Source organism: Notamacropus eugenii, chromosome 5, assembly GCF_028372415.1.
Source record: "Notamacropus eugenii isolate mMacEug1 chromosome 5, mMacEug1.pri_v2, whole genome shotgun sequence".
In the NCBI taxonomy this organism is placed as follows: Eukaryota; Metazoa; Chordata; class Mammalia; order Diprotodontia; family Macropodidae; genus Notamacropus; species Notamacropus eugenii.
This window is the reverse complement of record NC_092876.1, coordinates 129,499,859-129,525,799: the sequence shown is the minus strand read 5'-3', so window position 1 is coordinate 129,525,799 and position 25,941 is coordinate 129,499,859. Positions and strand designations below refer to the sequence as shown.

Genomic DNA, 25,941 nt, shown 5'->3' with positions numbered 1-25,941 from the left:
AAACACATAGGAATAGGGAAAGGGGAAGGAAACGAGAATAAGCATTTACATAGCACCTACTGTATACTAAGTGCTTTAAAACATACAAACAAATATCTCCTTTGATCCTCACAACAACCCTAGGATGTGAGTGCTGGCATTATTCTCATTATTTTCCCTGTTGAGGAAACTGAGGCAAATAAGGCTAAATGACTTGTCCAGTTACAGAGCTAATAAGTGTCCAAAGTCAAATTTGAACTTGGTTCTTCCTGACTCCAGGCCCAATCCTCTACCCACTCTGCTACCAACTATACTGAAATACACTGAGCAGGATATTATAAAACCAAATTCATGAACTTGTGAGGGGTGGGGTGGGATGGTCTATAGGCCCACAATTAAGAAGTCCTGTCTTAGAGGAAAGAAAATGAGGACGTAAGGGACAGAGGTCAATCCCACTGTCTTCTGCTAGAACTAGACCCCATCTGGTATAGAGTTTTGGGGTCCTTTCCAGGGACCACATTTTAGAAAGGACATTGAGATGTGGGCATGTGGATCAATGTTCCTAGGACGTTGAACCCAGATGAAGGAAGTGGGGATATTTTAACCTGCAGAAGAAGCAGAATCTCTTTGGCCCATCCCTGGCCAGAGGAATCCAATTTAGTCTGTTTGGCCCCAGCAAGGCAGAGCAAGTACTTGCTGTGGAGGCAAGTTTTAGTTTGATATAAGAAAAAACTTTCTTTCAGCCAGAGTCGTCCCAAAGTAGAAGGGGCTGTTTCAGGAGGGAAGGAGGGAGAGAGGAAAGGGAATTTCCCTTGACTTTTCCTTCCCTCTCATTAAAAATCAGAGCCTGGATGATGGCTGGTCAGAGATTATATGTGGAAAGGAATCTTCTGGCATGGAAAGGGAGGATGACAATGATGTACTCACTTTACTCAGACACGATGATTCTCTGGAGGTGGCCAAGGGGATCACCCCAGGCCATGAGAAATTTAGAGTCAGAGCTGGAAAGGACCTCAGAGAAGGTCGATGAATCTAGCTCTCTCATTTTAGAGAGAAGGAAACAGAAAGGTTAAGTTGTGTACTCAGCGTCAAATAGCTATTAAGTGTCTGAGGCAAGATTTGAACCCAGGTAGGTCTTCCTGACTTCAAGGCTAGTACCCTGAAGCCAGGTCCTGACTACAGAGCCAATGCTCTTCCCACTATCCTGAGGCTAGCAAAAGGACTTTCTCCTATGTCTCATTGGAAGGAAGTAGAGGAGCCAGGATCTGAGCCCAGTTCCTCTGACTAGATGGTGTCTCTAGGACTACTTCTAGCTCTAATTTAATTCCACATGTTTAGAATTCTCCTTAACTTAATGCTGGTGAAAGATGTCAAAGTCCGAACTGCCACAAGGGGGCAGCAAGGAAACAGCAAGGAAAATGGGGCTGCCACATGTTTTCCTAAAGCCAGGAAAAGGGCCAAAGCGGCCTGGGATCTCCAGGGCTAGAATGATTTTGTTTCTCCTGTCCATTCACTCTTTGAAGTCATTAATAGAAGAAATGGCACTCACCATGGGCGCTCCTCGATGGCCAATGATGGCTGGCTTGGGGCTCAGGTCTTTCTTCTCCATGATGCAAGGGGAAGAGATGGTGAGGGGAATCAGGTACAGCACAAACACCACTGCGAAGTAGGCAGTAAAGATGACCATCTGTGAGGCTGAAGGTACAGAGGAGAGGAGAGATGAAGCCCTCCTGGGATGAGAGAGCACCCAGCACACATACCCTCGTCCCCATTCTAGACAATCGCGCAGCTGCTCCCCAACCCTGAACTCTAGGGGAAGAACCACTAAGCTTGCTGCCTACCCCCTGCTCTTGCATTAAGTCCTTATCCAACTATCTGTTTCCATTGCATTTGTTCATGTGGACGTCTGTCACAGATGGACAATGAGCTCTCCCTTCAGGAGAGGGGCCTAGTGAGGGCAGGGACCAGGGGAGACAGTGAGCTACAGGAGGAAGATGCCAGAATCAGATGGCTTGGGTTTGAATTCCACTTCTACTACTAAATACTTGTGTGACCTTGGGCAAATCATTTAATCCTTCTGGGCTTGTTTCTCCATCTGTAAAATGAGGGGGTTGGACAAGATGACCTCTAAGGCCCCTTTCAGCTCTGAATGTACAACCCAGTACTCAGTCGACTGGCTGCCTGAGGTCAGGGGCTAAATCCCTTCCTCTCCCTACCTGGGGCTTCTCCTGCCCCCAATCTCTTCTACCAGGGTACACAGAGAATATGATGGGCTGCAGGCGCAGAGAACAGACTCCTTCCTTCCTCTCTTGGGACAGAGGTAGCCCTTAGGGAACTCACTGTCTTTGACCGGCTGGACTAGAGAGATGGGGAGAAAACAGATGAATTTTTTTCTTTTCTTCTGTGGAAGGTTGTGGGACAAGAGGTTTGCAAACACACTGGTGTGCTCATGGGCCTTGTCCACACAATGTGGGGGATGTGATAAACAAGCAGCAATGAATTTCAAAAACAACCCAACAGGTGGGTGTTTTAAATAGACTGCCGTGTATGTGTACTTGCATCCCACGGAAACCTTGAAGAATGGGGAGTCTCTTCTTTGTAGATTACTAATGGTGTTCCTGAAAGCCACCTCCAATAGCTAAAACAGCAGCAGCGACAGTAGCAGAATCCACCAAGGTTTACAAAATGTTTTCCTCCAAACAATTCCGGGGAAAAAATCCACGAAGCAAGTTTCCATTGTTACCATGGGCAAACTGAGGCTTGGTGAGCTGAACTGCCAGAGCTGTGGATCTTCATTCAGGGTGTGACCTTGGGACTGAGCCCAGGTCTTCTGCTAGAGTCCGGAGCACCTTCCAGTGTTTCGCCTCACCCTCCAGCCAGGACCTGGATCCTGGGCCCAGGGAGGTCCTAGACTTCCCCTCTCTGGGCCTGATTTCATATGTCACAGTCCATTGAGCACTGGAGAGGGCTCTTAGGGAACATGGCACAATGCATCCAAGGTTGGATTTTGAATTGGGAAAGCCCAGGTTCTGCCTCTGACACATGCAGCTGTGTGATCCTCCACAATTCACTGAAATTCTCCATGTCCTAGGCAACCCTCTAAGAGTAAGTTAATAAAAGGGTGGATGATCTGCATTATTAGAGGGATTTTCCACTAGGGCTTTCCTATACTGATACAAATCAATGGTCTGGTTCCCTCTTCCTATCTGGTCACAGCCAAGATAAAAAAAAAAGGAACATTGAACTTGGATCCAGGAGATATGGTTCTGACATTCATTAGCTAAGTAATCTTAGCCAAATCACTTTCTGGAAATGGAGGGAGTAATAATGACTCTACCTACCTTACAGGGCTATTGTGAGAATCCAGTGACCTACATATCTATATATGGATCAATCAGTGAGTATTTATTAAGCACTTATTAAGTAAGTACAAGATCAGTAGGGTACAATTCCAAAGAAGGAAACACTATATCTTTCAAGGGGCTGATGGTCTGATAGAGGAGACAATAAGTATATTATGTAGGTACTTGTATGTACCAAGTCATGTTAGATATGCAAAGATTTGTGACATCAACATAAAGGAAATACAAATATAGGCAAAGCACTTAACTACAAAACAGTCACGGGAGGGACAGCACTAGCAGTTGGGGGCAAAAGCTTTGTGTGGAAGATGGTGCTGTGTATGAATATAATATGATAAGTATAACTGTAAAGCTAACAGTAACAGAAACATGTAACATTCATCCAACCCCTCTCTCTATGTGACTTGCCCAGTGCTACCTGGGGACAGTCAGCAAAAGGTGGTGGTAGGATTGGGGCTGGGGATGGGAAGGCCAGAGTCAGAAGCTAGTTCTCCTGAGACCTACGTAGTCCAAGGTACTATACTTCCTGCCCCACTCCCTTCTCAACCTCTCTAAGGTAAGATGGTTTCTAAGGCCTGCTTTCAGCCTAAGATTCTATGAATGGACAGATAGCTCCAAATTAACCCCATCTCCTTGTCACCACACACCTTCAGCTTTTGAACTCAAATAAGAGCCCTATGGGGATGACTGTGGGTGAGGCCAAGCTGTCTAATACTCACAGACTTTTTCAGCTCTTGCAAACTGGCCTGCCACAATCCAAGAGAGAGTAGTTACAGCTATCAGGGCCCCAACATGCAGAAATGGGGCTGTGCCCTGCAGATAAGACACAATATTTCACACGTTAGCCCTGCTGTACGCATGGATTTCCCTAATCCTGGGGAGAGTGGAGGGTTAGGGGGTGTCAGTTCTCAGCCAGTCCCATCCTATGACCTCTGAAGGAAGGGCTCCCACAACTAGCCACATGCCTGCTCCTGTCCTCTTGGGGTTTATGCAGTAAGAGTGGCTTGGAAGAGCTATAGGATACACAGGCTGCTTTCTGGACATCCATGGGCAACTTAGAAGTGAACTTCAGGACCTCTACCTTGAGCCACTTGGCACTGGAGGGCAGAGGTAGGACAAATGGGGTCCACCCAGGGGAAGTTACAAGTAGACAGATTCACAATAAAGAACATTCTAACAACTTCCCCACTATAGAACAGGTTGTCTTCACATATAATAAAGCTGCCCCTGATTGGAGGTATCCAAGCAGAGAAGCTGTAAAGAAGCTTCCATGCTTAAGGGGGTTGAACTAGATGACCCCAGAGGTCCCTTCCAGCTTCAAGATTCTATGATTAAATGTGGTAGCAGAGGTCAGCAGGCCTGGATTCCTAGTCTTTGTTATCCGCTACATGTTCTCTCCATGGGACATTGGGGAAAAGGGTTTCCTTTTTGGTGCCTGAAAAGGGGTGGCTGGATATGTTCTAAGGGCCCTCCCAGCCCTAAAAATCCTATTGTTTGTCAGACAATCTGCTATACATACTAAACAGTACTCTGAACTTGACCCCACTTTGAGGGTACAATGGAAAGGACCATAGGCAGGGTCAGGAGAACTGAGTTTGAGTTCAGGCTCTGATACTTGCTCAATGACCTTGGGCAAAATTCGTTCCTTGCTACATGCCTCAGTTCCCCTAAAATTCTCCATAAAACGCGGCAGATGAAGTAGAACTAAAGGCCCGTTTTTCCAGCTCTGACTTTCTATGCCCTCATAATCTATGAATTTCCACCATAGCTAAAGTCAACGAGTGCAGGTTGCCTCCCTCCACCCCAAGGCAGCTTTGGGCCAGAGAGGCAACCTCTACTTACTTGCAATGATATTAGCAGCACAGCCCACTCATCATCCCAGAGCTGGGCTACAGAGGACACTGCTACAAGGGTTGCAATCAAGGACACGGTCAAGGCCACCTGTAAGAAGAGGAGGTGGGGGGTCAAAGGAGGGAGGGAGGGGGCTCCCAGGCAATCCCCTTCCTCATATTTCCCCTACTGATGCTTGTGTGGGTAAGTGTATCTGTCTAACTGTGCATGTTGGTGCAACCATGTACAATCAGATGTGAGTGACTGTTTGACTACTACACTTTTTCAACTCTCACAAACTGGCCTGCCATGATCCAGGAGAGAGTGGTTACAGCTATCAGGGCCCCTATCTGTACATGTGCATGCAGGTGTGACTAGTCATAAGCTTAACCATGTGTGTATATCTGTGACTGCATAAGTACCATTGTGCACAATTGTGTGTCTGTGTGTGGTTCATTGTACACCTGAAGAGCATGTTTATGTGACTGTGTATATGTGATTACAGGTGGAAATCAGTGTGTGTGCGTATGTGTGAAGAATGCATGTACACAATTGGATGACAGTGTATGTGTGTGTATGGGGGGGAGGGGGTAAATGGAGAGAAGGGAAGGAGAGGAAGAGGCATTCTGCCAGACTCAACCTCCACACCCACCTCAATTTTGAGGGGGAAGAGGCACAAACACTCCACATCCTCAGGGATCAGTATCTGGAAATGGCCCCATGCTCTGAGGCTGAATGAGGTGAAGCCTGCATTACTGAGTGTGATAATGGTAGTTTACTTTGGATATTGGGAAGGACATCACCTGGGCTCAGCTGCCTACTGTGACATGTTTGATAATGATAACAATAAGCAAGAAATAAAAACGGTAGCATGAGTAAAGGCTGTTTCTATGGAAGAGGAGAGAGAAGAGAGGGAAAGAATGAAAACACATTAGGACAGGTAGAAAGAACCCTTGACTGCACTTGGGGGAACTGGGTTCTTATCCCAGCTCTGCGACCCCGGGTAAACCATTTCTGTCACCTGGACATCAATTTTTGTGAAATAAGGGACATGAAGAGGATGCTTTCTCAGATCCTTCCCAGCTTTGACATTCTATGTTCTCTGGAAGCCTAGGTGTGTCTGCAGCTCTGACGCAAAAGCCTGGAAGAGGCAGCCGGGATGAGTGCTGAGCCCCCTACTGGTGGGTGCCAGCTGGCACGGTTCTCTCATCCCCCAGCCCTGAGGCTGAGAGAAAGGAGTGCCTGGTGGGAAGCACAGGAGGCCAGGGGAAATTGTTCAGTTCTTTCAAGAATGAGCACCTATGGCTAGAAATGGATATATACTGTCCTTGGCAAAGTCATAGACCTGGAAAACGTCTGGTCTTTCAGATGATATAGTCCAAACCTCTTATTTTAGAGAGGAAGAAAGGGCCCAGAGAGGGTGATGACTTGCCCAAGGTCACGTAAGAAATGGATATGCATAAGATCTTAGAAATTATTTAGTACAACTTGACAGGTGAGAAAACTGAGGCTCAGGGTGGGAAAAGTGGGAAAGAGAGTGATAGGAGCAGACCTGGGGCTAATAATAGCCCACATAGAGTGAATTTTAGTTTAATAATTAAAACACTAGTATTTCACAAGCTTTTTGGAGGTTTACAAAGAGCTTTCCTCATGACAACTCTGTGAGGGAATATCAATTTCTCCCATTTTACAAAGGAGGAAGCTACGGACCAGAAAGGCTAATTGACTTATTACAAGAAGTAGCTAAGCCAGAATTCCAGTCCAAGTCCCGATTCCCAGGCCAGGGTTTTTTTCCACTGGCCCACATGATCTATAATCAGCTGCTTCCTCTGAACTCATGGTGGTCTGGCCTCCAACTCCTGGGGTAGTTCTCTGTGGGCACTGGGCACTCCTAGGTATTAACACTTCTATCCTGCACTGCTGCTCTCCCCTCACTTTTCTCTCCTCTTTTTCTTCCCCCTTATGCCCAAGGGATAGAGGCCCTTACCTTGTGAAGCCAGTGAAGGTGCATCTGCTGTCCCACAACAATGTGACAGAGGGCCAGGATCTGTGGAGACAAAAGGACAGCCTTCAGCCTCCCACTGAACAAGGAAGAACAGAGAGAATGAATGGGAAGAAAAGTCTTCAAACAGATGGGACAAGTTGTATTCTAAAGGTAGTGAGCTCCCTGTTTCTCACCAAAACTAGGAACCTCAGAGCTGGAAGGTACCTAGATGTCATCTTGTCTACTCCACACACGTGAGCAGAGAACTTCTCTATAGTGTTCCTGATTGGGTTTCCTTTTGAAGATCTCCAGAGTTAAAGGAACTTACTACCTCCTGAGACAGCTCATTCCATTCTTCAAGATCTCTGACTGTTAGCAAGCTTTTCTTTACACCCAGTCGAAATCTGCCTCTCTGTAATTTCCCTCAGTGCTCCTAGCTCTGCAAAGATTGGATGCCCCATTGTCAGGGATGTCAGGGTTGGGGAGGAGAATTCCTGCTTAGTTATGAGTGGGCTGGGATGCCCTCTGAGATCCTTAAAGGTCTGAGAGCCTTGGGGTTCTATGAAGTAATCCACACACTATGAGTCCTCTACATACCAGGATCACTCTGATCTGCTAGTGCCCTTCTCCTCAAACTGCTTTGTACTCATGGACTTTGTATTTATTATATTTATTCTCCATACAGGGTGTTTCAAAAGTCTTAATGCAATTTAAAACTAAACTAAGACTTTTGGGACACCTGGGGTGTGTGTGTGTGTACACACATACACATAAGCATACATGTACGTACATGTATATGTATGTATGTATGCATGCATGCGTGCATGTATGTATCCTCTTTGTTTCCCCTCTTAGACCATAAACTCCTTGCAAGTAGGGACTGTTTCATTCTTTGTACTTACATTCCCAATTTAATACAAGTGCCTGGCGTAAAGTAGGTGTCTGAGAAATGTTTACTAATCTATTGACTGACTGATCTGTGTACCCCTGGTCACTGGGTAGTTCTATCCAATCAGACCAAGCATTTACTAAGAGAACTTTGGGACCAGGCACCGCCCAGAAGGCCTTCTCTCTGTCTTACAAAGCCCAGCTCTGGGACTACCCTCCCTCAATGGGATTTAATTCAAATGACAAGATCATATTATCTCTAGAATGAGCCTTAGAGGTCATCAATGTGAACCTGGCCAACAATTTCTACTTTATACCCAACTAATTGGCATCTTTCTTTGCATATCTTCGTAGAGGGTGAACTTCCTACCCCATGACCACTCATTCCACTTTCTGGAAAGCTCTAATCATAACTGTTTTTCCTTTCATCAAGTCAAATCTGCCTCTCTGTAACCCCATCCCCCAATTGCTCCTCGTTCTGCTCTCTGGGGCCCAGCAGAACAGGTTGAACCCTTCTATAGGACAATACCTGAAGACCACCCCCTGCTCTCCTCCCCTATCAGGTCTTCTCCTCCACTAAACAGCCTTGGTGTGTTCAACCAGTCTTTATACGACATGAAATTGGAGTCCTCCTGGGGATACTCACCAGTTTATCAATGTCCTTTGCTAAAATGCGCTGTCCAGAAGAGCCTTTCTGCCTGTGTCAAAGAGCTGGCTCATGCCAGTCTTGCAGTCCATTCAAGTCCCCAAATCTTTTCTCACCGGAACTGTAGTTTAGCCAACCCTCACCATCTTGTTCTTATTACGTTTTTCAACTGGAGTAATAACACTACATTTAGGCCTATTAAGTTTCACCTTATTAGATTCAGTTCAATGTTCAGCCTGCTGAGATTTTCTTGGGTGCATTATCATTCAATGTATATTAGCTCTGTCTCTGAGTCTGGTGCCTTCTGCAAATTTGATAAGCATACCATCCAAACTTTCATCCAAGTAAGTGACAACACTGTTGACTAACACACAGCAAAGACAGATCCTTGGGACACTTCACAAGAGGCTTTTCTACACTTTCACAACAACTCATCAATGACTATTGTTTGGGCCCACCTGGTTGGTTATTTGATCATTTCAAAATTATTTAACTATATTTTCATCTAGTCCAGAGACTGATAATACTCCTAGGGCTGCCTGAACCAGGTTATAATGTAACTGAGAAATATTTAACAAAATTTATGAAAATACAACTGAACATAATGTTATATGTGGGTTTCTAGGTTGATATGCACCTGCAGGGGTCCTTATGTACAGTTCAGTGGCCTCCATTTCTATTTGAGTTAGAAATCACTGATCTTGCCTATGTATCTCCATTTTTTCTGCAAAAATAGTATCAGAGATTTCTGGATAAAGACAGGCTCTCACTTTTGTGACCCAGCTTTCTTATCTAGATGTTCATCAACCTTTAATATAATATGTTTCATAATTTTGCTAGGAATCAGAGTCAAGCTCACTGGCCTATGGGTTGAAGACTATCCTCGTCCATATTTTTTTTTTTAAGTAAGCATTCATTTGTCCACTCAAACATCCTTCACATTAGTCCTGTTGCCTGTCCCATCCATCCATTGCTTGAAAGACATCCTGTCACTTCCCTCAAAACATGGGGTCCCCAAGGTCAACTTGGGTCATGTCTTGAAGGAACATTCTTATTCCCAGGGATGACATCTTTCTTATGCTGCCATATTCTACCAGACATACCAACAATCCTGTGATGTATGTGAAGCCAGTGGCAGTGGTCAGAAGGATCGGAATGGACCAGTCACTCCAGTACCCCATCCGGTTATAGAGGAACCTGGGAAAAGAAGGATGAAGAGTCACACAAGAGTCAGGATGGGAATTTAAGGCTGAAGAATAGATGCTGGAACAAAAAAAATGTGGGGAGATCTCTGAGAGTTTTATGAGGGGGAGGAGCTGTTAGGGGAGCAGGATAGAAACCATAGAACACAGAATGTCAGAGCTGAAAGGAACATTAGAGATCTGGTCCTTTGTCCCATTCCCTTTACTCCAGTTCTGCCTGTGGAAATCCCATATCCCTTCCTCTCTTCCCCTTTAAGTTCAAATGTTACCTCCTCCAGGACTCTTCTACTCAGAGTAGACCCTGATTCTTCCTTATGGCTTTCATCACATCTTGCCTTACACTATATATAGTTACCTGTATTTTGAGTCTCATTCTCTTACTAGACTCTGAGATATCTAAAGTCAGGGATCAGGTTTTGGTACAGTGGCAAGAGCCCCAGGATGAGAGTCAGGAGTCCTGAGTTCAAGTTTTAGCTTTGCCACCAAACTGCTGGGTGACCTTGAGCATGACACTTACCTTCTCCGGGATTCAGGTTTGTTTATTGGTGTTGGACTAGACTGTGTGAGCTTCCTGAAGGGCAGGGATCATATATCATGATGGTGATAGTGGTATAAATAAAAGACACATGATTTTAATTATGGCATCTCCTGCCTTCCTTCATCAGGGTAGCTCATAGCCCCTGATGTAATTCACTTTGGAAATTTGCAGTGACTCAACATTTTATTACTCTGGCCAAACTGGTCTGGCAGTAACTATGCTAATGTTGATCCAACAGACACAGTCCATCACTGTACATGTAATTGAAGCCACCCAGATCAGGAGGACTAGGCTAAGACCTTGAACCTTTGTGAATCCACTGTCAGCTGTCTGCCACTATGATGTGTCTGATGTTATTAACAGACAATTACTGTTATTTTTTATTAACAATAACAGTATCTATATAATAAATTGCATCTTTTTTGCAAAGGTGGGGGATTGAAGATCTGGAACATTGCTTACACTGTCAGACTACTGACGTATTTGTTAGTTTTGCAGATTTTTTTCTTTTTCTTCATTGTGATAAGTGATGGTTCCATGGGTAGGGAGAGATATATTTGGGAACAAAGAGGACAAAAACCAAAAGATATCACTAGCAATTTAAAAAATAATAATAGCTTACATATCTGTGGGGCTTTAAGGTGTCAAAGCTGTTTACCTCTCAACAACCCTGTGAGGGTAGAGGTCTTGTTAGTATTTTACAGACGAGGAAACTGAGGATTGGATCACCCAGCAGGTTCATGTCAGAGCTGGATTGCACATCTAGATTTTTGATTCCAAGATGAATGCTCTTTCCACCAGGCTACACTGCCCTGATTCATCTTTATATTGTCTATGATATGAAAGCATATGATAAGAGGCCCTGATCACAAGGTAATCAGGGAATGTCTGTAGAATGGACTTACCCCCTAAAGTCCAGTTAAATCTCGAGGTTCCTCCTAGCTCTGACATTCTGTGTTCTACCTTCTAACATTTTTTTTTTTAGCTCTGGTTCAGTGGAAGGAGTGAGAGACTAGGAATCAAGGGGACAGGCATGGTCCAGCCCAGCAGATGAATAGAAGTCCTGTCAACAAGCATTTATTTGCTAAAGGCCTACAATGTGCCACACACTGCAGGAGATTAAAAAAAAAAAAAGGCAAAAATGACCCTTGCCTTCAAGGAACTCACAGTCTAATTTAATTGAATCTGGGAGATAATGGAGATGTTGGCCTCTGGCCCAATGCAGGGAGAAGGGTTTGCCTAGAAGTCAGCGCCCTATGGCAAAGTCCTTAATCCCCACTCTAGTTACTCTACATACAGCTTTGGGTTCCGATTTCAACTTCCATTCCTTATAGATCAACTTGGTTTGTAAGTTGAGCATTCATAAATGGTACCACCTATAATGTGCCACCGGGGAAGATATAATGACTCACTTGATATATCACTCTGCATTAATTCCAACAGAGAGATGTAGTATACATACAAACTGTCCTTATTTTGCTAAGGTCAGGTGGAAAAAATAGTGAAATCCCCAGTGACAGAGAGGAAATGAAACTTCTCTGTTTCCCAGGTAGAATGGATTCAGTGGAGGGGGAAGGGAAGGGGAGGAATAAGAATGCTTACTGTTTCAGAACTGATTGAGTAAAACCAAAAAGTCACTTGGAAGACATGACATTTTTTTCATCAATATACCTCAGTTAACTCATGAGGTTTAGAAGTAACATTTTATTCAGACCAAGAGTGAGATCTGTATTTGAGTTCTGGGTCTGCCATTTGCCCACTGTGGGAACTCAGGCTTAAACTCTTAAGAGCCTCAGTTTCTTCACCTGTAAAATGATAGAAAGCACTCTACAGTGGATAGTGAGCTGGCTATGGAGTCAGGAGGACCTGGGTTCCGGTCCCACGTATGATATGTATTGGCTGTGGGACCCTGGGCAAGTTTCTTAATTTACTTTTCAGAGCCCAGAGTTCTCTAAACCAAGAAAATTGCAAAGGGTCAGAGGAGGTGTGTTTGGCCTAGAGGCCGATGGACTACCCGAGTCTTACCTTTTCACTGGTCTTCGGCGGCCAACCGGATAAACGTATTGAGAGAAGAGACTTTCCAGAGTCGAACAAGGGTTAGGCTTTATTCAGGGTCTTGGTTACATGTGCAGGGTGAATTCTTCCTCAGGAGAGAGGAATCCTTCTCCTCCCAAGGGGCAAGGATCATACATACAGCAAGAGGATGGCAGCGGAAGAGGGGGGGGACCCTCTTCCCTCCAAAGGCCCCTCAGCACGAAAAGCCCCCGGAGGGGACTCCGCATCCAGAAGAGGCCCTTCAGGCTTTCCTGTCCCTACTTAAGCTCTCCCACCACATAGTTTGCACGTGAATACCGTGCCTGCTGTCAGCCCCTAGCTAGTCAACAACAGGTATGCTCAGACCACGGGCCAATCTCAAGGGTGGGATGCTCTCCCCAGCAAGTTTCCCACTGAGAAGAGATGGAAATGCACGAGATAGCCCGTGTTTCATGCCTCAATCCCCAGCTGTTCCCTGGGGGGCCTCGTGAGAACTCTGAGGTTTAGAGGTCCTCACTTTTACCTGCCCGAGACTGTCCACGTGAAAACTGAGCTTACACCCCCAACATCTCCCCTTTTTTGTTTTGCGCAGAGCGCACATGGCCCTAGAGCAAATAGCGGCTAGAGGCTAAGTGGATTAGGGAGGCCTTTAACATGTGGATACCCCACAACAAGAACTTCATTTACACAGAAACCTGCAGCTAGCACAACAACTGACAAAGAGAGGCATCCAACAAAACAAAGATGAAACTAAATGGCTGAATTACACATATTACACAAGAGGAAGTGCAATCACTAATTCCAAAGCATATTCTAAGAGAGGTAGCGCAGTGCTGGCGCCTAACAGAGGTGGAGGGAGCAGCCTCAGTTAACTATTCCAATGAAATCACAGGTCCAGTTTCTATCCCTGTACTAGATAATGTCTAAGGCTCTTTCCAGTTTTAAAATTCTCTCTAAGTTCCTTCCAAGTTCTGGTTGTTGATGATTCATCTTTGTATTCCTCAAAGCTTCTGAAATGCTTGGTGCTCAAGAAACACTTGGCAAATTTAACTGAATCACGTCCATCTCTGTTGGACATTTGGAGATGAAGAAATGTTATTTGCCCAAAGTTAGTACAGCAAGTTAGAAGAAGGACTGAGACTGGAATCCAAGTCTCCTGATTCCCAGTTCAGTGGTCTTTCCCAGGCTATCATGCTACTCAGTGACTTGGAGAATGTGGAGCTGCAAGGGGAAGTTGGATCTCAGGGTGTGTTTGGAGGAGGAGGATGGTGTAGGGAAGGAAGAGAAGACTACAGATTGAAATAGTAGCTTGTGACCTATTCAATTCAGTTCCAGGAAGGAAAGGTTGGCATATATGCATTAAAAGCAGGAGTTCTTAACCTTGGGTCAATGCATTTTTTTTTTTAATAGTGACAACTATTGTTGTTTGGCTTTCTTTGTAATAGTATGTATTTTATGCATATAAAAGTACCATTCTTAGAAGATCAATTTTATCGTACATATTTCCTCTCTCTCTCTCTCCCTCTGTCTCTTAGCAAAAATTCAAAGGCAATATCAATTTCTCTCTTTTGTCCTGCCCGTGCCCCCACTCCCCGTTACTCAGTGATAATTCAAGCTATCACAAATAGAGGGAAATATCCATTCCAATCAAGGGAAGCTGGGACTAGACAGAACCATCAGGGAAGGCCCTTCCCATCTGGCTTACAAGGCTCTAAATTAGCCCCCACTGATTGCTTTCCTTCCTACAGTCCTTAGAGGAGATGTAACTAAATTCCATAATAGTTATAAAATGGCTATTATTGTACAGGGCCCTATCTTTCTTTTATTAGAGTAAGAACTGCTTGAGAACAGGAACAGATTGTCTTGCTTTTCTCTTTGTAGCCTTAGAGCTTAGCACACTGTTCTGTAAAAACAAGACATGTTTTCTCATTCATTCATTCTTTCATTCATTCAACACAGGACACAGAAAAGTAAATAAGTCTGTATTTCCTGGCCTCACAGAGCTCACTATCTAACAGTGGGTTCTACCACGGGTACACAAATAAATGACAAAGAAACAGAGCAAAGGAGAGATCTAGACAAAGTACTGCAGGAAAATGATCAAGAGAGAACAAGGACACTTGCCCTCTCCAATCAGAAGGGAGAAAGTCTTCCCAGAGAAGATGGCGTGTGAGCTCGGTCTTGAGAGAAGGACAATTATCAAATGGCTTCTGTGTCCAGTACAAAGATACAAACACACACACACACACAAAAATAAAACAGACTCTGCCTTCAAGGAACTTATATTCTATTGGAGAAAAACTTCAAAATGGGGAGATAAGAAGACATAACTCCAAGGATGTGGAAAAGATGGCCCAACATATAACCAGAGATAGGCAAACACGTAACCAGGAAAGAACTGTGGTTGGTTCTAGTAAAGGACCTCTTTCTTCTTCTTGATCTTCCTTTGCTCTCTGGTGTCCCCAAATGACTTGGGCATTGTCAATAAGGAAAGGATTTGTTTTTTCTCTCAGCCTCAGGGCCCTGCACACAGTAAACATTTAATGATTTAAATAGATAAGGAGCTTCCCTTACCCTTCTTAGTGCTGGAGGATGAGCTTGTTTGTAACAAGAATCATAGACTTTGATGACCAGATGACCATCCCAGTTCAACTCATACCCTGAAGTAGACTCCTCTCTACATCCCCAACAAGTGACCCCAGCTTCAAGAGAACCTCTAGTGGTAGAGAGTGCAGTAAATCCTGGGACAACCCACTGTACTTTGGAATAGATCCAATTATTGGGAAATTTTTCCTTATATTAATCTGAAACCCATTTAGGTGAGGTAGAAGGGGTGAATGGACTCAAGGTGCAGAATAAGAAGATGTTTTTGGAAATGGCCAATGAGTGAATTTGTTTTGTTTGGCTAGGCATATTGGTTACAAGGGTTTTTTCTTTTTCTTTTTTTCCTTTTTAGGTGAGGAGGTGCGTGAGAGAGAAAATAAATGCTTCTTAACTGAAAATAAAGTAAAATGGCATTTAAAAAATAAAACTAGGGAGTTTTATCGGATTATTTTTAAGGTTTCTTCCTATTCTAAATTCTATGACATATGAATTTCCTCCACTGTAAAATAAGGGAGTCCATTTAAATAATGTCTACTCTGCTGTTCCATAGCTCTCAGTAACTCTTAAAAATGATTTATTGATGACTCTGGTCTTTTCATCATGGTGATTTCCCCTCCCCCCACATCAAACCTTCTCTTGTGACAAAGAGAAACAATTAAGTAAAACCACCCAATCCAGAGGGCTGGCTGCCCGTGCATAGAAGGGTCTGTCCTGAGGAAGGAGGAGTATCTTTCACTTTCTCTTCTCCACCACGTCCACTGGTTTTTCTGTTACTCAGGCTTTGACTTCCTTTTAGCAGTCTTTTTATTTACGTTGTGATAGCAGTCAACATGCATGTTATTCTCTTGATTCTGATTTTTCTCAATCATTCATACAGCACAACAATATTCCAGCACAGCCTGGCATGGTGGCTTATGCTGGTAAATTCCTGCTCCTGGGGAGACTGAGACTGGTAGATCCCTTTGAGCCTGAGAGTTCAGAGCTAAAACTGATTGGGTGCTTGGTACCCACATGAGGAGAGCCCCCTGCCCAGGCTGGGAAGGGGTGTGGACTACCAGGTGGCTGAAAGAGAACTAACCTGGGTTGGAAATGGAGCAGTGAGACAGGCCTCAGTACTTCTAGCCTGGTCAAGACAGGGAGAGCTAGTCTTTAAAATAAAATGATATTCCAATACACTCATATACTATTATTTTTTTCAACAGCTCTCTAACTAATGAGCACTCATTTGCTTTCCAGTCTTTTGCTACCCCAAAGAATGTAGTATTTGGGGACATATCAGGCCTTTCTTTCTGTCTTCGATTTCCCTGAGGTATGTGCCCGGTAGTGGGACTGACGGGTCAAAGGGGAAACACCATTTAGTCATTTTTCTCGCCTAATTCCAAATCCAGATGCCTAATGGTCAGAACACTTCACGGTTTTCTCAAGCCTGCCTGAATTCCCGCAGCCTCTTCAACCTGGTCTATCCCCGTCTTTTTCAGCTTGGTCAATTTACATGTAGTGAGGTAGAACCTCAAGGATGTTTTAGTTTGCATTTCTTTTACAAGTAGGGAGAGAGTTTTCATAGTTTAATCTCACTCACAGTTTATCAATTTTCTTTTGCAAACTGTTCATATCTCTTAACCACCTATTTATTAGGGAACAGCCCCCAGTGAGATATATGTTTATAACCTCTATTATGTTTTATTATATGTACACGTGTTTGCAGTGGGTAGAGTACAGGACTTGGAGCCAGCAAGACTCATCCTCCTGAGTCCAAATCAGGCCTCAGACATTAGTCATGTGACCCTGGGCATGTCACTTAACCCCACTTGCCTCAGTTTCCTCATCTGTAAAATGAGCTGGAGAAGAAAATGAGAAACTACTACTGTACCTTTGCCAAGAATGTCTTTAGGGATTCTCTCTCTGTTTTTACACACATGTGTGAATATACATATTTATGTATGTACACACACACACATATATAAATAGATAACTTAAGGGGATGGTATCACTATATGTGTATATACATATATGTGTATGTTCAGATGTGTACACACACACCTGTAGACAGCTTAAGTGAATGACATCACTGAAACCTGGTGAGATGAGATCCATGATTAGAATATGGCTTTAAAAAGGCAGATTTTATTCAAATAGGATATTTGATGGTATCCTAATCAAACAGGATGTTTAAAAAAAAGGTATGGGGGAGAGGGAGGAATGGGTACAGAGTCACATTATATACAGAGTCATATTATATATTACCATACTCTAATGTGAGGAAATCTAGGAATAAGATAGAGGGAACATTTGTGTCCAAATCAATGGAACCCAGAGCATAAGAAAGAATGACAACAGCTAACATTTACATGCTGCTTACTACGGGCCAGGTGCTGTGCTAAGCACTTTTTAGATATTATCTCTTTTGATCCTTACCAACAACCCCGGCAGGTAGGTGCTATTATTATCCCCATTTTATAGATGAGGAACCTGGGGTCCTGATCCAGGCCTGGCCCTTTCTTCACTGTTCTATCTAGCTGACTTGAGTTACCAAGTAATACTGTAATTGGAATGGCGTAGACTACAGACCTGTACAGTCAGTCCATCTTTCCGTTTCGCTCATTCTCTCTGCCAGTTGATCTTTTCTCATCTTGCTTCAATAATAATTTCATCTTTTAAAAGAGGAAAAAGCAACGAGGGGAGCGTTTATCCTAAACCTGATTCTCACTCAACCCAAGCAATGCCTTGGGCTGGGGGACTATTCTACCTTAGGGTTGACAGGAAACATGAGTCATGTAAGATGGACCCTAGATGATAGGAAAGTAGATTTCAAAGGCTTCAGAGGAAGGATGGGTTAAAACCACATGTACCGTGAAAACTTCAGGGTCAGTCAGCCCTGGAAGGATGGGAAGTTCTTGGGAAAAGAATTCTTAACACAAAGAGAAACAAGTGAATGAGGAGGAAGGGGGGTGGTGGTGGTATACTGTCTCAAGGGACCAATGTAGATACACAGAAAACGCCACAACCAAACTGGATTTTTAAAAGCCAGGAGAAAGGGAGGGGAGTGAAGGGGAACATGTTAACTGTCTCTAAGTATCTGTAGGGCTGTCATGCGGCCTTGTATGGCCTGGCCCTCAGTAGCAGAGCTAGAAAACAATGGAAAGAGAAGAGGAAGATTTAGATTTGATGTCAAGAAAAACCACCTCACAATTAGAGCTCTCCAACAGGAGGATGGGCTGCCTCAGGGGGTAGTGAGAGAAGTCTCCAAGGACTGACTTGTCAGGCACATTGCAGAAGAGCTTGCTGTTCCAGAACACTTTGGACTAGCTGGCTTCTAGGATTTCTTTCTGATTCTTTAATTAACCTGCCCAGACTAAAAGTCACAGACACCAGGACTTGGTGGCCTAACTCTTAAGTTCTCACAGTTGTGACCGGGCCCCCTCAATGGGCCCGCAGCAGCACACTTTTGTCATGTTGCTTAACTTTGTACCTTTGTGTATCATATATATATTACATTATTTTTGGACAGGTCCTGTAAGTTCAGCAGTATAGGAAACTCCCTCTACCAATGTAGATCACCCCACTATGCAATTTCTAGTCCTAGGTGGACTAAGAGGTTAAGGGATTTGCCCAGGGTCCCACAGCTAGTTATGTGTCAGAATGCTTAAGAATCTCAATAGGGTGGGTTTCAAGTAACTTTCTGCCTTTATTTCATCCTTCACACGCTCTTCCCATTCCCAAAGTTGCAATGCAGCTGCCTGCTTTTGGCAGAGGGAGAGTGAGAGAAACAGAAAGATGGGCTGACTACACAGGTATCTGTAGTCTGTGTCACTCCAATTACAATATTACTCGGTAACTCAAGTCAGCTGGATAGAACAGTGGACACAAGGCCGGGTCTGGAGTCCTGCCTGGAGGCAGGGGGATGAAATGAAAGGGGGACCCTTGGATCTGCTCTCCTGTACGAACAAATCCTTAGAAGCAATGTTTATCCTTGCTGCTGGTGCTGCTACTGCTGCTGCTTTCTGATTCTGCCACTCCAATGAAATGGCTCCTGCACCGGCTGCCCCGGAGCTCTTCACTGCTCTTGAATATTTCTCACCTCCCTGGGTTTCTATGTCATTGGTCCTCCTCCCTGCCTGACTGCTCCTTCCTGATCTCCATCACTGCCTCCACCCTCCTCTGGCTCCCTATGTCTTGGTATTGCTCAGAGCCTGCGCTTGGGTCCCTTTCTCTTATCCCCCAACATTCTTTTTGGAAAGGATTTAATCTGCTCCCATGGGGTCAGAAGATAATCCTGAAGGGATCTCAGAATTCATCTAGTCCAACTTTTACATTCTATTGATGAAGAAACTGAGGATCAGAGAGGGGAAAAGATTTGCTCAGGGTCAAAACAGGTGGTATTTATCAAAGGTGGGATTTGAACTCAAGTCTTCTGACTGCAAATTCAGCATTCATTCCATTGTACTGTTGTCATTTTCAGTCATGTTCAACTCTTTGTGACCCATTTTTGGAGTTTTCTTGGCAAAGATACTGGAGTGGTTTGCCATTTCCTTCTCCAGGTCATTTTTACAGATGAGGAAACTGAGGCAAACAGGGTTAAGTGACTTGCCCAGTATCACAGCTAGTAAGTGTCTGACTCCAAGCCCAGTGCTCTATCGATTGTGTCACTTAGCTGCCCCCAAAAAACATTACCCTTGCCCATCAACTTGTGGACTTGTTTTTTGTTGTTGTCCAGTCATTTCAGTCATATTCAACTCTTTGTAATCCCATTTGGGGTTTTCTTGACAAAGATACTGGAGTGGTTTGAGGCAAACAGGTTCAAGTGACTTGCCTAGGGTCACACAGCTAGTAAGTGTCTGTGGCCATATTTGAATTCAGGAAGATGAGTCTTTCTGACTCCAGGTCTGGCACTCTATCCCTGGCACCACCTAGCTGTCCTGCACTGTACTGTGGTGACTCAATTTGCTGATTCTGATATCTCTTTCCAGCGCTCATCTCTCCCCTATACATCTACCAGCCTGTATTCCCAGAACTCACACAACGCCCTGTACATAATACTGCACACTTGTGGGATTATATCTGCATTTGGACCCTCAAAGTACTCCAAACTGGACATGACCAAAACAGAATGCATCATCTTCAAGCCACCACTCCTTCTGACTTCCCTGTCAGTTGATAGCACCACCTGCCCAGTACACTCTCACTCAGAACCTCAGCATCATCTTTGGCTCACTTCCTCTTCATTATATTAAATATAATATTCAATCTATATTTTAAAAAATCCTTGATAATATGCACAATGTTCCACACCTAACCTCTGAAAAGAAGCAGGAGGAGGTATCTTCTCATACCTCTTTCTTTGGGGCATGCTTGGTCTTTGTAATTCTGCACCATTCCTCTTCAATAGTTTTACAGTGGTTATTCTTTATACTTCTATTATAGCAGTCACCACTGTTTTCCTGGAAGAGCGCTCTCCTTCACATTAAGCTGACACCTGCTTCCCAGTTATCCCTCCCCCGCTTCAACTGCTCCTCAATGACCCCTCCAAGGCCCAGCATAGCCAATTGAATCCCTCTTCTATAGGACTGTGGAGATCATGGACGTGACAAACCTTTCACCACATGAAGTCCTATACTAGTGGGAGAGATAATTATTCCTTTCCTTCCAATATATGGCTCAGAACAATTTCTACAGGGATGGAGACCAAGCTACTTGTCAGGTTCAAGTTCTCTCTGATGGTCTCTAGAAGAGAGTGGGTTTCCCAGGCAGGCAGGTCAGCCTCTGATCTAACTCAAGTCCTCCCATCACCCCCCACCCCAAGGCAGCAAAGAATAGGGGAAAGGGCCCAGGGGCTGACTCCTGCTTCTGTTGCTACTACTTTGATGATGTTGAGGGAGTCTTTTCCTATTTCTGGGGCTCAGTTTCCTCTTAAGTAAAATGAAAAGAGTAGACCAGATCAGGGGTCAGAAAACTACAGCCAGACCCCACTGCCTGTTTTTATATAGCACTTGATCTAAGAATGGTTTTGACAGAAATTGGGGCCTCAGTCATTGTTTACCAACACCTGGACTAAAGGATGCTTAAGGTCTTGCTCCTCCATTCCTGTGACAGTTTGCTGAAGTCTATACCTAATAGACAAAGGCCCCAAGATAGGGAGGAAAAGGATCCTCAGCACCCAGCTCAGACCTAGGAGGACTGAAGGTTAACTCTGCTTCTCTCCTGAGGAAGCAAGCTGGTTGGTCACAGAAGTATAGTCTGACAGCTTACTAGCTCATAGACTCCAATTTCTACAACTTCTGAATGTTTAGAAAATTTTTTTGACAACAACCCCACTAAGTCAACTAAGTACAACTGCTGTGAAGCCCCATTTTACAAAGAAGGAAACTGACGCTCTGAGAGGGGTCAAACAGCAAGTCAAGCAGCAGAGACAGGAGGATAGAGTACTTAAGTCCCAGCTCTGCTACTGACTCAGTGCATGACACCGCACAAGTCACTTCCCAGTACTGGGCCTTAGATAACTTATAAGTCAAAGAAAGGATTGGGTTTGATGATCCTGAAGGCCTCTGTTAGGCCTGTGAATCTATGATTCTGTTACTCCACCTCTGACTGGGTATTTCATGGAAAAGCTGACCCACTCAAATCCAACATTTAGGTAATCAGGGACCATTCATTCCACGGGGCTCATTCTTTCCTAATTTTCCCCAAATATCCATTCTGTCATACCCAGAGGTCAGAAATAGCTTTACTCTACTGTCTGCTCTGATTCAGGGCCGTCCATCTAGAAAGAGGTGCAGTCATCTTCTCCAAACCTCAGCCTCTGGGTTTCACAATCTGGTTTCTTCCTACCTCCTTTCCAGTCTACTTGGAGATGACCCCCTTCTATCAACTCTACCTTTCCATAAACATTGGCCACACTGGCCTGTCTTGTTATTCCTTGTACCCAACATCCCATTTTCCTTTACCCTGTACCTTTACAATACATATTTGGAATGTTCTCCTTCTTTCCTCCATGTCTTCTAAACCTTGGTTTCTTCAAGACTCAGATCTAGTGCCACCTTCTGCAGGAGGTCTTTTTAGGTCTTACCAGTGGATAAAGACTTCTTTCTAAGGTTACTTTTCATCTATTCTATACCCACTAATCTTCACATTGTCTCCTTCCCTAGAATGTAAGTTCCTTAAGGACAAGGACTGATTTTGCCTTTCTTTGTATCTTGATCACTTAGCACAGTGCTTGGCATACAGTAGGTACTTAATAAATATTTGTTAATTTATTGAATCTGAGAACACCAAGACAGAGTGCCTTCCCAGGGATACATCTGGACACCCTGGGTCCAGCCCCACTCACCAGTTGAATTCATTGTAGTCATTGTCAACTTCCCACCAGAAATAGAACCAGGTCAGGGTGAGGAAGAAGGTGAAGATGAGAATCAGGAACCAGAGACGTTCCCACTGTGGAGACAGAAAAGTATGATGGTCATTTGAAGTCTAGGCATGGCTGTGAAGATAGCATAGATTATTCATCCAGTCACCCATTTGTGTCCTTTCTCTTTCTCCTTCAAGAGAGCCACCCTAAATCACAAATAATGTTTTTTAAAGAAAAAAAGAGGAAGAGAAAAAAAATCAGCAAAACCAATCAATACTTAAAAAAAAAATGTGACATCACATGCAATGTTCCCTGCTCAAGAACCAGCACCCACCCACTCCTGCAAAGGAATGGGGAGAAGTATCTTCTCATATTTCACCTTTGGCATCAAGTTTGTACTCTGTAACTTCCCAACATTTATTTGTGGGTTTTTTAAATCATATTCAACAAATATTTATTAAGCCCCTACAGTGTATATAGAGTTTTGTGGTCTGTGCTAAGAGATACAAAGTTTACATAGGATACAGCCATCATGGAAGAACAACCCTTATGGAGAGGAGGCCTCCCCTCCACATCTACAACAGCTGACCAATGGCCACTGACAGGCCAAGAGGCCTAAGAGCTGCAGACTGCTGGCCCCCTCCATGTCAGCCATCATCCAGAAGAATAACTCTTGGGAAGTTTCAACCTGGCAATTGCCCCTGCAGTTGGGGTCTGCAGACCCCACTTCCTTGGCAGTTACAGCTACTAAAGACCCAGAAAAGAAAGTTCTCATCACTAGTTTTTGGAAACATCAGATGGTTCAAAATAAAAAACAGATTGGGTTTTGTAAATGGAAATTCTATTGAAGAAAAGGCATTACCCCTTGGATGCCAGTGGACCTTAAGGACCCCAGGTCTTTCCTCTTGCTTCTTTGGATATTAATTTTATTATTTTTTCAATTAATAAGCATTTATTCCCCCCTTCCACCCTCCAAGTAAACAGCAAAAATATAAAAATAAATCCTCCCTAACAAATATCCACAGACAAACAAAGTAAAACCCTGCCCTCATCATGTCCCCAAATGCATGTTCCACCTGTATCTGGAGCCCATGATCTCTCTGTCAAGAGGAGATTAGCGTGCTTCTCTAGAATCATTTGTCAGTTCATTGATCAGAATTCTCAAGTCTTTCAAAATCGATTTTCCATATGTCGTTGTTATTGTATAACCATTCTCCTGGATGGGCTCATGTCACTCGTATCAGCTGAGGCAGGTCTTCCATGAGGCCTTTCCATCCACCCTGCTGCCAAACCCTCCCATGGGTGTTTTCTCCCCCTAGCGGAATGTAAGCACCTTGAGAGCAGGGAAAATCTTGCTTTTTCATTTTTGTGTGCCCAGCACTCAGCACAGAACTTTGCCTGTAGTAAGCCTTAATAAATGCTTTTTAATTAATTTGCTTTTAGACCTCAAGGAGCTCAAAGCCTACTGGGAGTGGGGCGCAAGGTGCTGAGAGAAGTAGCTATAACAGAGACTATTCCATGCCAAGTGTATTAGAGAGGGACAAAATGCTCAGTGAGACCCAGCTGGAGTGATTAGACAGAGCTTCCTGGAGCAGGGAGCATTTAAGCTGGGCTTTTATAGGTGGACAAGAAATCAGTTAGATAAAGGGAGAGTGGAACAGGGAAGAAGACCTTCCAAGTACAAGACTGTTGTTGCTGTGTTCATCCTTCATTTTCGAAGACCATGACATCAGAGAAATGATGACATGACTTGAACTTGTCTTTTATTTTTAGTGAGGGAGGGCTGTGCAAAGTCACCAGCCTCACTTTCTCCTCCTCAGCCATCTGGATCCAGTGACCAGATATTCATCAGGATGACTGGAGATGGCCCAGGATGCAGTGGGAGACCTTGGCCTTTTCAGGTGGTCATTTAGAAGGAGGTAATGCCCATTGAGTGAATAGGCCTGTTTAAGAAAGTAGTCAGGGAATGGCCCTTTTAATGAGCAAGAGAAAAAAATAAGTAAATCACACTGAGAGGGAAAGAGAAACTGTTAGTATTGATAATCATTGTAAGCCAGTCATTAAGTGCAGGTTGAGCAGGGACTTATTGTTGTCCAGTGTATGGCCTTCAGAGTGCACTGGGTTTAAGGTTTTGGGAAGAAGAAAGGAAGGAAGGGAGGGAGGGAGGAAGGGAGGGAGGGAGGGAGGGAGGGAGGGAGGAAGGGAGGAAGGAAGGGAGGGAGGGAGGAAGGAAGGGAGGGAGGAAGGAAGGAAGGAAGGAAGGAAGGAAGGAAGGAAGGAAGGAAGGAGAGACATCTAGCCAGTAAACCCCAAAAGGAAGGGGAGAGGGGGACAGAAGGGAGAGGATGAGCTGGGTTACCCAGCTAGACATAGCATGCTCAAAGAAGAGTATGCAGAAGAAGATAGTCAATAGCTAACATTTGTTTACATACAGTTTTAAGGTTGGAAAGTACTTCACCTACATTACCTCATTTGAGCCCTACAACCACCCCTTGAATTAGATGCTATTATACCCATTTTATAGATGAGGAAACTGAGCCTGAGAAAAGTTAACTGTTAGACTCTCACAACTAAGTGTCTGAGGCAGGATTCAAATTAAGCTTTTCCTGATTTCAAATCCAGCCCTCCAGCCACACTTTTCAATGGAAATTTGGATGACAAGGATGCCACAGATATTGTTGAGGGGACTCCTACTCAGTTGTGGGTTGGCCGACCTGATCACTCAGATCACTTCCCATCACTAAGAGTCTATATTTGCTGATATTTTAGGTTCTAAAACCCTTTTAGGAACTTATCCTCGGATGCACCCTTCCAGGTCTTTAAAAAAAAAACCAAACCAACCCTTTTGATTCTTTGAAATTCAATCAATTAACAAAGATTTGTCCAACATCTACACTGTGCCGGCCCAGTGTTAGGTACCCAAAGGGTGGGAAGAGGAACAGACAATCCAGGTGCTGCCTAGGAAAAGGGGATCTTGGCTTTTCCCTGACTATTATGAAAGGCTTAAGCATTTTTTGTTAGCTTGTTTTTTCCACGAGGAGTTTCAGAATCACTAAGTTCCCAACTCTGGGTTGGGCCCGTTAGCATATAGGGAGGCCAAGACCTTCTCCCCAGCAAGTGAGAAATCCTCATGAAAAACTGAGAAAGGCCTCTTGTAGCAATAAAAATAAATAGGCTCTTGAACCTGAAGGTGGATGGGCCTTCAATCAGCCATGAGTTATGGCTGTCTCCTGGCCTGACCGTTAGGAAGAGATTAATGGGCTGACGTGTGGTCTCTTGGCCTTTACCTCTCTGACTAGAAAGATTAAACCCATCTTTAGTCATAGATTAGGGAGCCTCTGTGGCTAGGGACCATGTCTCTCCCATCAAACCAGGAACCCCAGCTTGCTCAGGATCAGTTCCAATGGTCAGTTACTGGCACATTGGGGGCTCAAACCCAGGCTTGGTGTTTCTAAGGCCTATTGTTTTTTCCTACATTATGCTACTAAGGAAAGGTAAGATTTGTGTCCAATTCCAAAGGTAGTTCTTTCCA

General features: G+C 44.1%; 1 protein-coding gene and 1 long non-coding RNA gene across 10 annotated transcripts in view; one reads left to right on the top strand and one right to left on the bottom strand.

Annotated features, from left to right (window-relative positions):
- GDPD5 (glycerophosphodiester phosphodiesterase domain containing 5) overlaps window positions 1-25,941 on the bottom strand; it is a 167,636-nt gene that overhangs the window by 24,544 nt on the left and 117,151 nt on the right. For all 9 annotated transcript variants that reach the window (XM_072610824.1, XM_072610819.1, XM_072610822.1 and 6 more), the window contains 6 exons: window positions 22,392-22,495; window positions 9,793-9,886; window positions 7,159-7,218; window positions 5,184-5,282; window positions 4,061-4,154; window positions 1,529-1,674 (listed from right to left, as the gene is read on the bottom strand). In XM_072610824.1, coding sequence (XP_072466925.1) covers window positions 1,529-1,674; window positions 4,061-4,154; window positions 5,184-5,282; window positions 7,159-7,218; window positions 9,793-9,886; window positions 22,392-22,495 — 597 coding nt within the window. The remainder of the gene's footprint in view (window positions 1-1,528; window positions 1,675-4,060; window positions 4,155-5,183; window positions 5,283-7,158; window positions 7,219-9,792; window positions 9,887-22,391; window positions 22,496-25,941) is intronic.
- Window positions 1,668-15,683, top strand: LOC140505151 (uncharacterized). Its single transcript, XR_011967395.1, has 2 exons — window positions 1,668-3,376; window positions 7,143-15,683. It is a non-coding gene; the product is annotated as an uncharacterized lncRNA (long non-coding RNA).